General features: G+C 53.5%; 3 protein-coding genes across 3 annotated transcripts; all 3 read right to left on the bottom strand.

Moving 5' to 3' along the window:
* Positions 1–871: 871 nt before the first annotated feature.
* Positions 872–6026, bottom strand: LOC128816781 (CMRF35-like molecule 2). Its single transcript, XM_053994688.1, has 7 exons — positions 5684–6026; positions 5252–5584; positions 4391–4526; positions 3318–3421; positions 2694–2746; positions 1984–2118; positions 872–1704 (listed from the first exon to the last, which is right to left on the bottom strand). Exons 1-7 carry the CDS (start codon positions 5721–5723, stop codon positions 1609–1611), a joined length of 897 nt encoding a protein of 298 aa, XP_053850663.1. The 5' UTR covers positions 5724–6026; the 3' UTR covers positions 872–1608.
* Positions 6027–6030: 4 nt separating this feature from the next.
* Positions 6031–7599, bottom strand: LOC128817007 (CMRF35-like molecule 6). The gene is made up of 3 exons (XM_053995074.1): positions 7566–7599; positions 6773–6898; positions 6031–6663 (listed from the first exon to the last, which is right to left on the bottom strand). The coding sequence occupies exons 1-3, from the start codon at positions 7597–7599 to the stop codon at positions 6032–6034; spliced, it is 792 nt and encodes a 263-aa protein (XP_053851049.1). The 3' UTR covers position 6031.
* Positions 7600–7759: 160 nt separating this feature from the next.
* LOC128816889 (protein CD300H-like) lies at positions 7760–9417 on the bottom strand. Its single transcript, XM_053994855.1, has 4 exons — positions 9298–9417; positions 8576–8911; positions 8282–8369; positions 7760–8090 (listed from the first exon to the last, which is right to left on the bottom strand). Exons 1-4 carry the CDS (start codon positions 9347–9349, stop codon positions 7889–7891), a joined length of 678 nt encoding a protein of 225 aa, XP_053850830.1. The 5' UTR covers positions 9350–9417; the 3' UTR covers positions 7760–7888.
* Between the last annotated feature and the right edge of the window lie 5516 nt (positions 9418–14933).

Raw genomic sequence — 14933 nt, 5'->3', positions numbered from 1 at the left:
ATGGTACGTGTCTTTTAGACCCCTCCAGGGATTGTGACTCTACCATTTCCGTCAGCAGCTTGTTCCAGGGCTTCACAGCCCTGGAAGAAATTTTCACTAATGTCCAATCTAAACCTCCACTGGCACAATTTGTGGAATTGTTTCCCCCTGTGGCACTCTGTTTCCCCTTGTCCTGTTGCTTATTACCTGGGTGAAGAGACCAACCTGCACCTGACTACAACCTCCTTTCAGGTATTTATAGAGAGTGAGAAGCTTCCACTTCAGCCTCCTCCTGGTTGTGGTATAAATCAGCATCCCTGCCTTGAAATCATCCAGCTTGTAAAAAGCTACAGTGCCCAAATTCTAATAGCAAGGGAGAATTCACCTCTGTGCAGAACCACTTGCATGGAACCATGTATATGTAAGAGCTCAGGTTTTCTGCTCCTTGCCCATCACAAATGGACACCCATCCCTATGGCCTGTTTTTCATGGGAGTGGATGGATAAATTGCCTGGCACTGGGCTGGAGAAGAGTGAACACCCATGAGGGAGGGCACCAGCACGCCAGGGGCAAGACTACATGGACTGTTCCAGCGGGGAGTGATGGTGGTGCAGTAGCTGGTGGTGCAGCTCTGGGTTTGTCCTGGAGGCCCAAGAGTCTTTGTCCTTAAAGATCTGAGTTCTCACACTGCTGGGCACCAGCAAGGGGCTGGACCTGCTTTCAGAGTGACACTCTGCAATAAACCCTTCAGCAGGTGGGAACCTGCTGTACAAACACAGTCACACACCATGGCCAATGCTATCAGATTCTTGGTGTCACTGATAAAGCAGCAACATTTCACACAGAAAATATTTAGTGAGTGCCAGAAAAAAAAAGTTATCAGCAAAGCAGAAAAGAGCAAGGTGATGTTTAACAGCCCATCTGTGTGCTCCAAGTCTGGGGATCCTCAGGGGTGGTGGGAGAGAAAGAGCAGGAGCAAACAACTTGGGGGCCTGTGGGATCAGGGGCTGGGGGAGATGCCCTTTCTGCACCAAGATCCTGATACACCTCACCCTCCACATGAGCACCCCATGCAAATGCACTTGGATATAACATTTCCCACTGTCCTGGTTTCCAGGAGCTGCTAGCTGGCATTAGCATGAAAAGCTGTCAGTCTGAGGTGACCAGTGGGTTTGGGAGCCTCAGCCCACATGAGCAATGCAGCCAAAGGAGCAAGTGGGATGAGTGGTGAGCAAAGCAGCTCACCCACCAGCCCAGCCTTACCTCCCCTGCCCACCTCTCCCACACCCTGCCTGGTAGGTCTCTGACCTGGACTACCCCACTACAAGGGGGAGAGCTTTATTCCCAGCACCACTGCTGTATGGATGAGGACTCCAAATTGCATTTGCAAAGGGATGACTTTATCTTCAACCCTCTCTGTGTCTCCACACAACCTCATCCTCTCTGATGTTGCCTCAAAGAAACATCCAAGCCTTGGAGAGCAACAGCTTTGCTATCAAGCTGACTCCTGCCTGAGCAGAACATCAACCCCATGTCCTCTGTGCAAGTCTCACAGCTCCTTACAGCAGCAGGAGCAGCCCATGGGGTCAGGTCCTTGCTCATCTCCCCCACACTGTGCTGTAGAGCTCTTCACTGAGCTGATGGCGTGTTGGCATAGATCTGCTCCTGCTGCAGCATGGGCTTCTGGACTCTGGCATGTAGTGCCCCTCTTTCCTCTTCCAAAAGCTGGAAAAGGAGGGAGATAAACAAAAACATCCTTCGTGGGGCTGCTCCAGGCAAACACTGTCTTATGAACCTCTCTGTGACATTTTAAGCACCCAGGAGCAGCCACAGGGACCAGAGAGGGAACCCACATTAGCCAGGGTTACTTGGACTCCAGTTTGGCACTTCCCTTTGCAGTCCTCTCCTTCCCCACCCAGCCCACCCTGCTGCCCATTCTGTCACCCACCCACTCCAGCTTTCCTCCCACCACCTCCAGCTTGGCAATGCTTGGCATTCTCCTACCTGAGCACTCTGCTTGACCTCTGTGTACTCCACCGAGAGCGTTTCCAGGCGGTGGAAAGCCTCAGCGCTGCTGTACTGGCTCTCAGCCGCGCCCGTGTTGTGGTTAATGTCCGCATAGTTCAAGGCTTCTGCTCCCTGATGGAGAAGGATGAGCTCTTACCCTGTTGCCACTCCCTGCCTGCATCCACAGGGGTGGGAATATCTCCCACCCTGCTGCCTGTCCTGATGGGTGCTGGGGTTGCTGCAGGGGCACTGGGAGGAAATAAAAATTGAAGCAAGGGCTGGCTCTACATTCTCCAGGGGAATTCTTGTGACATCAGCCCCTCCTCAAGAGCTGGCAGTAAAAAATCAGAAAATACTTTCCAAGCAGTAAGCAAGAAGCAGCTACCTCTGCAGCCACTTAAGGTGTGATTTGCTGCAGGTTCCCAAGGCTGTTTCACCCAGAGAAATAGCTCCCATGCTTGGAGAGGCTTGAAGAGAAACCTCTCAGCTCAATCCTAAATTCCTTTCCCAGGAATACTCTGTAATAGTCACACAAAGTCCCTGGTTGTGTCCTTCTGTTGGCAAGCAGAGCCCAAAGGATCCCTCCCAGCCTAAAGTGCCATGAACCTGGCTGAAAGCAGCAGCTCTGGCAGTTCGGGGTGCAATGTTTCCCCTCTCCATGTGAACTTGGGGCACAGAATCCCAGGAACTCATAAGGTTTTCCTTACTGTAGGTGACATGCTGCAAGTCCTGTCCATCTCTATGGCTGCTCCAGAAAGGGCTGGTTGAAGCATGGATGTGAATGGACACGAGTGAAAACAGAAGAAAAGAAACATATTGAGAAACTGCACTGCCACTGCAAATCTTGCCATAAAACAGGACAGGAACCTGACACTTCATGAGCCATCTAAACTGGAGCAGTTCTTCAAATAAAGACAGACCCTACCTGCCAGCTGGCAATGTCCTCTCCCGGTCCTATGACCACCCCATCCTTCACACTGGCCTTAAACTTTGCATCAAGCCTAGAGTAAGCCTGGCCCATGCAAGTTAGCCCATCTCGAGAAGCTGATGGTGCCCAGACAAACTCAAGCAGATTCTTGAGCAGCACCAACCCCAAGAGCTGTCATTCCCTGCTCCCAGGAGACAACATCCATGAGATAACACCCAGGGGATGGACCCACTGCTCCCTTGAGGGAAGGAGACCTCCTTGGTGGAGGTCTCAGTGATGGACTGAGGACCTGGATGGATCAGGAAGGGAATGGGGGAAGAAAAGGAAATAGGGAAAAATAAGGGAATCAGAGCAGGCTCTGTTACAGAAACAGGACGTGTGTGGCACTGACAACTTCACTCACCCTTCTTCTTCCTGGAGAGTATTACTAGAACACCAGCAGCCACTGCAAGCAAAAAAAGGACCACAATGATGCCTGGAGTGAGGATGTGCTCAACCACATTCAAGCTGCAAGAAAAAAAAAAAAAGAATAAAGAAGAAAATTTATGTTGTCATGCTTCTCAGGATGAACCAGCATGGAGCAGGGTTGCAGGAAGCAGCTGTGGGTGACACAGGAAGTAGCTGTGGCAGTAGAGTGGCAGGGCTTGCCCATCACAGCAGGCATGGGATGGTCAGGCTGCCAAATGGGCATGGAACAGACCAAACCAAAAACTGCAGAAGCAAAAGGATGCTTGGGTCTGAGAGCCGCTGTGTCTTCAGTGATTTAAGGATGGGTTCCTGCATTTGCTCTGGTTTAACTTCACTCTTTGTTAACCTTGTTTGTAATGGGCAAGCAGGAAAAGTGGGTGAGCCAGCACACCCTTGAGTGTGCTGATAGGGAGTCTCAGCTTTGTCTGCTGCTGGCATCACCTTCCACAGGCAGGAGAGAAGGGGGGAAGATCTAACACTCCAGTTTCATGCTTTTTCAACTATCTCTACCAGGCTGTGTGTAACTACAAAGAACAGGACACTGGGCAGCACTTGTCTTCCACTAACAGTCTCGCTGAGTTTTGAGGAAGGAAATGGGGTCGGCATTGCAGGCAGAAACCACTTCTCCCATGTGACTAGAGGCATTGGAATTACTGTCATAGAATTAGAGAATGATTTGGGTCAGAAGGGATCTTAAAGATCATCCACTTCCAACCCTCTGCCATGGGAAGGGACACCTTCCACTAGGCCAGGTTGCTTTGAGCCCCATCCAGCCTGGCATTGAACACTTCCAGGGATGGGGCATCCACAATGTCTCTGGGCTACCTGTGCCAGGACCTCACCACCCTCACAGAGAAGAATTTTTCCATGTGGAGTGGTCTCTAAAGGCAAAAACAGGAGGTCTGGATCCTTAAGGGAGGTGAGAAGAGTCCAATGGTTGCAGGGCTCCAGCTGCACCACAGAGCTCATGGAGGAAAGTGGCTACTGTAGGCAGGAGCTGCTACTCACCGTTGAGGGGTGGAGGGATTTGATGTTGATTGCAAAATTTCCCCCTGGGAAACAGTATGTGTGTGGCCTGTTACAGAGTGAATGAGATCAGAGGACGTGGTAGTCACATAGGTCGATGATGAGAGGGTGGAAAAAGCTGTAATAAAAAGAGGAGAGGCATGGTTGATCTCTGTGGAGAAAAATGCTGTGGGTTTTGCAATGAATCAGAAGTGACCTCTGTGCTGTTACAGCAGGAGAAGCTGGGTCCCCTCTGCCACATCCAGAGGATACACCTTGAGGTCAGAGTGCTGTAAGACCTTTCCCCTGCTCACGAGGCTTTTCACAGCCTCAGTCCCCCCCAAAACATGTACAAAACAGATTCACCCTGCAGAAAGGGGTCTGGGCACCCCATGCCCAGTTTAGTACTAACACAACAATATCATATATATATTGTGCGGGCTGAGGAGAGGGATGTTTCCTAAGCCCAGGGCCTGCTGCCCAGAGGTGCTGCCTGTCCCAAGTGGGAAATGGGACAGCACAGTGCAATGAGGAACACCCCAGTGTTATACAGTAAAGCAACGAGGGCACAGAAAAGGCCTGCAAGAGCTAATGAGGAAGAAAAGTGGGCAAAGAGACCACAGTACATCTCAATAATGGAGATGGCTGAACCTGGAGTGCCAAGAAGGGGCTCTGGGGAGAACTGAGAATAGGGAATGAGTGGTGGCGGTACCTACTGCACTCTGGTGATACACCCTGGGGCTGTCCCACCTGCATGGTCACCCATTAGCTCCAGGCTGTGCCCATTGCAGTCCCAGCTCCAAGCAGCTGGAGGAGAACAAATCCATGCTGGACCTGGGGGCCCTGCAGCTAACAAGTACTGACCTGAGAGCACGATCACCTCCACAGCAGCACTTTCATCACGCAAAAATCTTCCCATTCGCACCCCACAGAGGAAGGTGCCCGCGTCCTCCTCGGAAAGACCATCCACAATCACCGTGAATGCCCGGTGTGTGCGGTTGTCCCGGATGGAGAACCGGCCCTGCTCGGGCTCCGACGTGAGGATGATGTCTTTACCACAGGTAAAAACAATAATTCTACTTGGTTTGCACCAGAATTTCGGCAACGTCTCCCAGCCCGGCTGGTACCTGCAGGTGACCGACAGGGAACCCCCCAGGAATCCTTGCACGATACCGGGCCCCGTCACTGCGCCGCAACCTGTGGAGACACACGGAGCCGAGGGACTGCTGCCGCCGCACCAGCACTTCCCGCCCGGCGGGGCCGCCGCGGCAGTCGGGGGCTCCGGCGCAGCCTTACCTGGCAGCAGCGCCCAGGTGAGCAGAGGCAGGAGCTGCATGGCCGCTCCGGGACGCCGGGGCTCAGCGTGCTGCCGCTCCCGGTTGCTCTCGGTGGAGCTCGGTCCGCCCCCGCGGCCGCCCCTGCGGCACGGTCACCCCGTTAGGGTGGAGCCCGGGACTGCTGGATAGTGGGGGCCGCCGAGGAGACGAGGGGACGGGGGCGCGGGAGCGTTTGTTGGAGTCGGCGGGGGAAGCAGGAAGGGCCCGGCGGGGCCCCGATGCGGCCCTCCCCCTGCCCGCGCCGTCGGGACCGAGGCAGTCGGGAATCGAGCGGCGCCGGCCGGAGACGTGGGGTCAAGGCGGGGGCTTAGCGTCCCCACAGGCTGACCCAGAGCACGGGCGCGCTCATGGCCAGCAGCGCCAGCAGCTGCAGCCCGGCCAGCACTGGGAAGTAGCGGAAAGTGCTGCCGGTCTCCTGAGGAGTGTCCGGCGAGAGCGTCGGGGTTGCAGGTGCGGAGGAAGGATGGATGCAGCGAGTTCCAGACGGGCCCTGTGTTCCTGTCACGCTCGGGGTGAAACCTCCTTCCGCAGTCTGGCCCCGGCCCCCCAACGTGGGGGTCACTGTTGCTATGGGCAAAACGTGCAAGGACCGACCTGGGGTTATGATGACCTCTGCATCAGCACCCTCATGTAAAGGGGAAAATCCTTTTTGCATCCCACAGCGGAGCATGCCCGCATCCTCCTTGACCAGGCGCTCCACAGTCACCCTGAATGCCCGGAGCGCGCAGCTGTTCAGAATGGAGAACCGGCCCTGCTGCACCTCGGGCTGCAGTTTCGAGGTGCTGACGATGTAAGTGGCACAGGTAATACCAGTACAGGTACTCGGTTTGCAACAGAATTTCGGTAACGTCTCCTGGCTAGGCTGGTACGTGCAGGTGACCGACAGGGTTTCCCTCAGGAATCCCTGCACGGTGCTGGGCCCTGTCACTGCCCCAATGTCTGTGGAGACTCACGGACTAACGCGAGCGCTGCCGCTGCCCGAACACCTCCTGCTTCTTCTGGTGGATCCAGCGTGGGGCTCCAGCCTCGGCAGTCCACTCAGCCCTACCTGGCAGCAGTGCTGAGGCCAGCACCAGCAGGAGCCACGTGTATGCGTCGGGGCAGCCCTGCTGCTCCTCTTCATTGTGTCTCTGGGGCTTTGCTTCCTCTTTTGCCTCTGCTACTGCCTCCGTTGCTGCTGGAGATTCAGCAAGACCACGGCATTTCCTGTTTCCTAGTTTCAGCTTCTCCTGGTCACTTGCTGTGATTACTTGCTGTGCACTGTCCCCTGTGCCCTTCCCCAGAGTCTCTCCTTTCTTCCTTCAGCCTGAGCCCTATGTCAGGACACAACCTGCCTCTCACTGCCACACTGTCCAGTCCCTCTGGCCAGGCAGGGCACCCAGGGGGAGAGGTAGCTCAGCATGGCACAGGGACCACCTGAACCCCAGACAATCCTCCAGGTTGGGCAGTGCTCCTGCATGGCTATCCTGTCCTTCCCAGGGGAATGAAATGGGTGACCCCAGCCCCTTATCCTGGTGCATCTGGACAGAGCACCCACTTCTCTTGCCAGCACAGCCCCTCTGTGGCTCAGGAGCCCCATGATCAGGTTGCTCCAGGCCTCCCCCTGTGTCCCTAGTTCCTGCATTGCTTACTGGGGGCAGAATTGTGGAAGGACACCCTTCCCTGGCTATTGCTAAGCTGGAGATGGGCATTTGGTGGACCAGGCAGAGGTGGCAGGACTGAGGCTCCTGGGGCTAAGGGCTCCTCTCCCCATGAAGAATCTCAACTGGGCCATGGTGGAGTCTGCACTGCCCCTGTGACCCCATGTCCCCCCCCAGCCACAATGCAGCATGTCCCCACACAGGTATGTGCATCAGCACTGGCTGCCACGGGCATCCCGGGTAGTGCTGGCAGCTGAAGGAAGGAGCAGACAGACAGACAGACAAGCAGACAAGGCCCTGCAGGATACCCAGCCTTTATTGCAAAATTGTCTTCTGTTGGCAGCTGCAGCTCAACAGACACAGGCTCTCTGCACCCCAAACCCTTCCCTCTCCAGTGCAGGGGCTGCCAGGAGGGGCCGAGGCTTTCCAGGGCCAGAAGTGCCCGGAGCTGAGCACCTCCTGGCAAGGGGTGGCTGTGAGGGGTGGCATGGCCCCAGCAGGGTGGCGGCCAGGGGGGCAGGAGGTCATCCCTGGGGCTCGGAAGTGGTTGGGATGAGTGGGCAGCCCCATGCCCTGGTGCTGCTGGATGTGTCCAAGAGCTGTAGGTTTTCCTGATCACGGCTCCTGCACTGGCTCCTCACCCAGGCTGCCCCACAAACCACAGCTAGTGCCATGGGCACCTTGATGCTGAGCAGAAGCAGCAAGTGGATGACACTGAGCTGGGACCTGGGTAGGAGAAAGGAGGTTATGCTAGAGCTTTAGTAGAGTCTGAGGAATGAGGATGGGGAGCGGGGCACCTGCTTGCCCCCAGGATGCTCCTTGGGGACTCAAAGCTAGGAGATACATGCGTGGGAAATTAAGGTTTTGGCCAGGAGATGCTTTTTAGGGGCTTGCCTGGATCCCAAGCCCCGACTCACAGCACTGGAGGCTCCCCGCAGCCCCTGGGGCACAGAGGGTTGGTGGTTGATGGGCTCACGTTGCTGTCCTCGGTTGTGTTTGAAACAGCTGGCAGAGAAAACACAGTCAGAACCAAGTGGAGACCCCCACACCCCCTGTCCTGTACCCTGCACAGGAGTCTTTATCCCTGAGACTTCAGCAATGAAGGTACAGGGGGTGCATCTGGAGGTGTCCGGGCAATGCCCTGAGCACTGCAGGGGAGGAAGAGGAAAAAGGGAAGTTTAATGCCAGTTTTGCTCCCAGCCCTGTTTTACCTGCAGAAACCATCACCTTGGTGCTGTGCCATTGGTTGATCCCCACTTTCTTCTTTACCCCACAGGAGTACTGGCCTGCATCCCCTGGTGTGACACTGCTCAGTGTCACTGTGAATGAATTTGCTGTGTGGTTGTCCCTGATGGACACCCTGTCCCGTGTCACTGTCACCTCTGAGCCATTGGTTTGGATGATGTAGGTGAAGCAAAGCCAGAGGGAGTTTTTGCGGCACCAGTACTTGGAGTTGAGCTTGTAGCGTGGCTTGTAGCTGCAGGACACTGCCAGTGAGCTGCCCTGCTTAACTGTCACCTGCTTGGGGCCTCTCACTGCCCGGCCACCTGCAGGGGACAGAGATAGGAGCTGTAAACCTATTCTGGCATTGCCTCAGGGAACCATGAAGGATCTGAGCCCAGGTTTCTTGGGGGTACAGCCCGAGGGAGGCTGTGCCTGTGCACCCACTATGCCGGTGAGCAGTGGTGAGGTGAGATGTCACCAGTCCTTAAGAAAAGAGCCCCCATCAAGGGCATATGATAGTGAGAGAATGAAAAGCTCAGAGTTCACATGGCAGGGAACAAGCAAATCTCAGAGATCACACTCTGTAACTGCCAGAGGAAAAGTTTCTTATCAGCTGGTCTTTTGCCATGACCACAGTGAGCTTCCTGGTCTGCCTTGGCCCCAGCCTCTCCACAGCTCTGTCAGAACCCCTGATATAGATTTGCCTGACCTGTGCTCGTGGCTCTCATGAGGAAAAGGGTCCAAACCAAGAAAATCCTCATTTTCCAGCTTCTTGCTCCTGAGGTGGAATTTTCTCCGTGGTTTTTCACAAAAATTCCTTCAGGATGAAGCCAGGTCCCCATACACATGGATGTCCTAAGAGTTTTCCAAGCTGTCTTCTCCTGCCACTTCTTTGGACAGTGCTTACCCACAGACCCTGGATGTCTTCTTTTTAAGATAGTTCCTCCCCTTTACTCAGCACTCATGACTCACCCTGGGGTGTTCCATGACAGAGACTCTGCTTTTTCTCTGAAATAGTCACTGGGGTCCCAGGAAAAGGTCAAAATGCAGCAGGTTCCTCCACTGTGATGCCCATCCCAGCAGGGACCAAAAACCCTTCCCCTGCACAGAGCACAAAGGATTTTGGGGAGTTTTGAGAGATCCTGGACAGAGCAGGATGCAGGGACTGGGGTAGACTGAGTGCAGGTCAACCCCTGCTGATGGACTGTTTGGGATGCCAGATTGCTCTCCCACTTTTCATGGACTGGGATGATGGACTGGGATGATGGACGGCCACCCAACCCCCAGCACCACTGCTCTCTGGCTCTGGAGTGGGCTGCCAGCTTGAGCTGGGTTGCTTTTGTTTGTTTTCTCAAGCAGAAGAGTCTTCTTCTTTTCCTCCCCAAACCACCTTTTTTGGCACAGCTATGGGATTTTGACTGACAATGCTCTTTCCCCCCAGAATTAAATGCGTCCACTGAAAGTTTCAGAAACCCAAACATACAAAGCAAAGCCACTTCCCTGGTTTTCTCCCAATATGCCACTTGGAAAGAGCAGAAAGCACAAACCTCCAGAATCCCCTTCCCTCTCAATGCCTTGCCATGGCAAGAGGAAGCTCTGTGTTTCCCTTTGGGTCATCAACTCCTTCCTTCCCAACTGACTGGTTGTGAGCCAAAACGCTGCAAATAACAGCAAGATCTAAATTCAAAAAGTGGCTGGAGATGGCAAATCTGCTTTGTGCTGAGACACTTCCCAATCCAGCCACCTCATCTTCTTTGGGGATGCATCCCTGCTACTGCCTGGAATATCACAGTACATCCTTCCCACCCTTCCCTTGGAGTGAGAGGAAGACTGGGAGAAGTGCCTCAGAGGTAGAGGCTCTGGATGGAATGTGTACAGGGAAGGTGCCTACAAAGGTATTTACTGCATGAGGATTTTGAGGGCAGCTCAGTTACCTGAAAGCAGACAGAAGCACTTCTTCAAAGAGTCACTTTGGTTGAGTTGCTGGGGAATTTTTCAAGCCACATCCATACTGTGTCATTGCTATCACATCACCATCAGATGTGAGGTGTCATTTCCCTATTTCCAAGGTTTGGGTCCTAGGCAGGATGAGCAGCTGCCCAGTCCAGTGCAGGGGCTGGGATCCCCAGAACAGACTGAGGCCACTTTCTCCCCATCACGGCAGTCCCCAGGACTGTGTTACACCCCAGAGAGCTCCTGACTATGTCAGTGGAAGATCTCCTTCCATCCCCTGAGGATACAGCAATGACTTACAGACACCCAACATCAGCACTGTGACTCCCACATGGAGTTTTACTGTGATACTTCTCCTCCCACCTGCTGTGTGAAGGGGCCCTGGCTGAGTGGGACACTGGCCAGGGGCTGTCAATGAGGGGTTCGCAAGGGGGATGGCTCCAGCTCAGTGCCTCAGCCCCAAACAAACAGCAGTGTGTGAACATCTTCCTGGAGCGGAAGGTCAAGATGAGAGCAGGCAGGAATGAGGAACCCAGAGTGCTGACACAGAAGTCTGTCACAGGAGGATCTGTGATGTTTATCCCAGTTAAAGTGAGCATCAGTTGGAAGGCGAAATCAAAAAGGGAGTAGAGCAATTCAGTGACAAATCTGTACAACAGAGTGTGATGAGGAATCACTCTGTCTAAAGTGGGGAGAGCCCTGCAGAGACTCCCCCCAACACCCTCCAGCCATGGCACGGGTGCTGAGGTGCTCCAGAAGCCCGGTGGGAATGGATAAACATAGGGCAGGGGATTGCACAGGGCAGGGGAAGGCACTCTGCTCTGAACCAGCGTCTCTGGGGGGCTGTGGCAGGATCCAGCAAGCCAAGACCTCTCTCTTTTGGCAGAAAGAGGCTCGAGAAGCACAAGGCAAGGCTGCTCTCTGAGAGAAGAAGCATTGCTGGAATGCTTCTCGGGAATCCCGCTAATGCACCCTGACAGGAGCACACCAATTTGCCTTTTCGTCTGGGCTGCACGCGGGACTGGAGCGAGCACCCTCGCGTGGCTCGGTGGCCGCATGAGCGAGCAAAGTGTGTCAGAGCCCCGGCAGTGCCATCGTGATGTGGTGTGGGCACGGCACAGGGGCTGAGATGAGCTGATACCTGCGCCTTTGCAGCCCCTGCCTGCCCCCGGGCAGCGCCCCCAGTCCCTCCCCTGCAGCAACGGGACACTGCCCGACACCATCAGACACTGCTTTTGCTCTAGTTCTGCAAGATTATGAATCTCGGTTTACTCTCTGGTGTTGGTCCTAAGAAAAAGCCTCAAAGCCTTTCTGAGACAGGCAGTAATTGAATCAATCAGAGCGTGCATCTCCTTGGTTCAGGGCCCAGCAAGAACAGATCTTCCCCAGTTCTCATCCCACTGTATTACCCACCACCACAGCTGAGCCTTTCCAGAGTCATGTCTTCCCTGGACTTCAATGATATTTCCAATCCTCGATTCTGTTATTTAATCTAGGGCCTTTGAAAAATAATCAGGTCGTTTCAGTCTGTCCTTCACAGGCAGATTTAGCAAGTTTGGTGAAACTGTCCTTAGGAGATAAGGCTGAGTATAATATTGTAGCTCCTTTAGTGCTGGCTGATTGAGCAGGCACTGTCTGATCTCTCCGCTGCCACCTCAGATACCCAAGATAAGTCTGGATCATTCCCAGATCTCCTGATTCAGCAAAGCCAGTAAAAGTGGCAAAACATACTCGCCAAATTTGTTGTGGTGGAGGATTTGCTCTGGGCTCCACCTGAGGCTGGACTTAGCCAGACAGGGCCAAGGCAGGGGTTATTTAATGCAAGGAAATTAAGAATCCATACTCAGTGGATTCAGAGGATGAAATTCTGATTCTTTCCTAGCTCATGGGGAAGGAATGACTTCAGCAAGGCTCCAGTTTCCCTCAGATGTGTTGTACAGGCAATCCAGGGAGGTACTACAGCAGTTAATGAGGTTGGGCAGCAGAGAACAAGCAGGAGTAGGCCAGGAGGACAGTGAAGCAGAAACTCCTGAGCTGGATTTAAGTCTTCCACTGTTAGAGCTGTACTTCTCAAGGCAAATACACAAGTAATTAAGCTACCAGAGATACAGTCTGTGAGCAAACACACCAAACAATGGATCTAAATTGCAGGTTTATTTGGAATCGCTGCCATTTACAGGTCATTTCCTCTGATTCCATTGCTCTGCATTGATTTCAGCTGGTCAGCACTTGCTTGGGACTGTAAACTGCTCACTGTCTGCCAGAAACCTCTGCCGGGTCAGGGGGAGGCTGGTAGAGCAAGTGGTTTGCTCTGGGTGGTGGGGAAGTGCATTCTTAGGTGTGTAAAGGGAGGCAGTGATGCAGGTATTGGGCTTCTGGGCTCTGAATAAAGCTGCTGTTATCACTTATTGTCAATGGGTCATGTGCTCCAGCATGATAAAGTGAGATAAAGCCCTTGGAGCAGGGCCAGGGCATGCTGCTGCCTGTGTTTTGCAAGCAATCAGTGTTGTCTCATTAGCCTGCATTACATTTGGAGATATCATGATAGACAGGAGAATTGTCTTCCTTCTGAGTGAGGTTAAACCTGCAGAGCCGAGTGTGTCTTTGGTGCAACGCCAGTGCCTGCAGAGGGAATGGACAACGTGGCCCTGTGAAGCTCTTCAATCCCTCCCTGCTCTCCTTTGTGATTCAGGGTAGTTAACAAATGTTGCTCGATCTAAAAAGTCAGAGAATGCTCTCCGAGCCCCAGAGCTTCTCCTGCAACAGGAACCTGCCAGAAATTCCCATCCAGGGATAAGCAGACCTGGAGCCTCAGACCTAGTGAGATGTTGGGGGCTTACCCTTCTCTTCACCGCCACCTTCCAGGAGAGGTCTGTCTGAGTGCCTGCCCAGTTTGGGTGCTGAGGGCAGAGGTGTGCAGTCCCTGCAGCAGATCTGGGTCTCTGGGGTCTGTGGGGCCCAGCACACAGCTTGGGTCAGGCAGTACCCCTGCTCTGGGGCAGGAGAAGGCTGAGCATGCACTCAGGATGGTGGCATGAAGTCTCTATCCTCAACGGGCCATGACAGCACTGGGACATCTACGGGAAGGATTGTGCTGACAACTGTGGGAGTTTGGGAGTTTTGACAAGTTCTTGGTGTATTTAAGAGTTGCCCTGGCTTTGTTGAAGCCCCCCTGAGGTTTGCTGCTCTCTTCTTCTTGGCCCTGCCTCATGTGGGGTGTGTGCACTATGTTGAAACACTTGTTTATTTTCTGATGCAGACACCAGGCTTGTGATATCATTTGTTTTTGTGCTGTTGACTGTGTTCCAGTGCATGAGGCCATGGTCTGGCTGCAGGATGGTCTGGGTTGGGTTGGGTTGGGCTTTTTGGCCTCAGGCAAGCCTGAACCCCACTGTCCCTATCAGTTTTAAATTTTTTTTCTGGCTATTGATAGAAATGGGCCAGGAGACCAGCTCCTTTTAAAGGCCTTTATTGAGTGATCAGCTCTGGGTGGGGGGGGCCCAAGGGGTCGTGCACACCACCGCTGCTCCCTTTGGCGATGCAGAGGAGGAGGTGATCAGTTTTGCTTTGCAGCAGAACTGGGACTCCTGTCCTCGCAGGCGTGCCTAGGAAGACGTCTCCTGGCTCCTTGACTAGGGTCCTCATCTCAGTCTGATTACCTTTAGATGGTGGTGATCTCCAAAACCTGGTTGATGGTATAGGGGGACTCTTCCCCACTGAGTCTTGTTCTAAATCTCCATGTCGGCTCATTGTTTTCAGGGCCTCTTGTTGAGTTTTCTTCTGCCTAGCTTCATTTGCATATCACCGAAGCTATTTCCGGCCGCCATTTTGGGAGCAGCGGAGGCAATACCCGAGAGACTCAATAAGGGTACTGATAAAGGGATTCAACAGTGGAGGAAGTAACTAGGGGTACAACTAGAGTATTAACACAAGGGGGTACAACAATTCAACAGTGGGGGTAGTAACGGGGGGGGGTATTACAACAAGGGTACAACTGGAGTGAATATGGTGTATGTTATGAATGAATTCAGTGCATATTTGTTGTGCCCCCATGTTCATTCCAATTGTACCCCCCTTGTTATGGCTCCCACTGTGGATGTCTCTCCCTGTTCATTCCAGTTGTGCCCTGGTTGTAATACACCCCCTGTTTGCTGCTTCTATATGTCTCCCCATGTCCCTTCTAACTGTACCCTTGTTGTAATACCCCCCTGGTTGTTATATGCTCCCCTATGTTCACTGGTGTTGCATAATACCCCCCTGTTACCCCTTGTTAAATCCCTTATTGTTACCCTCATTCAGTCCCTCGGGCATTGCCTTCGCTGCTCCCAAAATGGCGGCCAGAAACAACCTCGGCAGTATGCAAATGAGGTGAAGCAGAACAGAATCCACCAA

Source organism: Vidua macroura, chromosome 19, assembly GCF_024509145.1.
Source record: "Vidua macroura isolate BioBank_ID:100142 chromosome 19, ASM2450914v1, whole genome shotgun sequence".
NCBI lineage: Eukaryota > Metazoa > Chordata > Aves > Passeriformes > Viduidae > Vidua > Vidua macroura.
The sequence above is the reverse complement of the archived record's forward strand: the minus strand, read 5'-3'. Positions and strand labels throughout refer to the sequence as shown.

Excerpts from the sequence above, each read along its gene's own strand:
- LOC128817007 (XM_053995074.1), bottom strand. The coding sequence starts at position 7,599 with ATGCCCGTGGCAGCCAGTGCTGATGCACATACCT. Across the intron at positions 6,899-7,565 it reads CAGTGCTGATGCACATACCT|CAACGGAGGCAGTAGCAGAG; the intron begins GTGTGGGGACAT and ends AATCTCCAGCAG. Across the intron at positions 6,664-6,772 it reads GGCCTCAGCACTGCTGCCAG|ACATTGGGGCAGTGACAGGG; the intron begins GTAGGGCTGAGT and ends GAGTCTCCACAG.
- LOC128816889 (XM_053994855.1), bottom strand. The coding sequence starts at position 9,349 with ATGAGGATTTTCTTGGTTTGGACCCTTTTCCTCATGAGAGCCACGAGC. Across the intron at positions 8,912-9,297 it reads CATGAGAGCCACGAGCACAG|GTGGCCGGGCAGTGAGAGGC; the intron begins GTCAGGCAAATC and ends TGTCCCCTGCAG. Across the intron at positions 8,370-8,575 it reads CAAGGTGATGGTTTCTGCAG|CTGTTTCAAACACAACCGAG; the intron begins GTAAAACAGGGC and ends TTTCTCTGCCAG.
- LOC128816781 (XM_053994688.1), bottom strand. The coding sequence starts at position 5,723 with ATGCAGCTCCTGCCTCTGCTCACCTGGGCGCTGCTGCCAG. Across the intron at positions 3,422-4,390 it reads AATCCCTCCACCCCTCAACG|CTTGAATGTGGTTGAGCACA; the intron begins GTGAGTAGCAGC and ends TTTTTCTTGCAG. Across the intron at positions 2,747-3,317 it reads ACTCTCCAGGAAGAAGAAGG|CCCTTTCTGGAGCAGCCATA; the intron begins GTGAGTGAAGTT and ends TGCTTCAACCAG.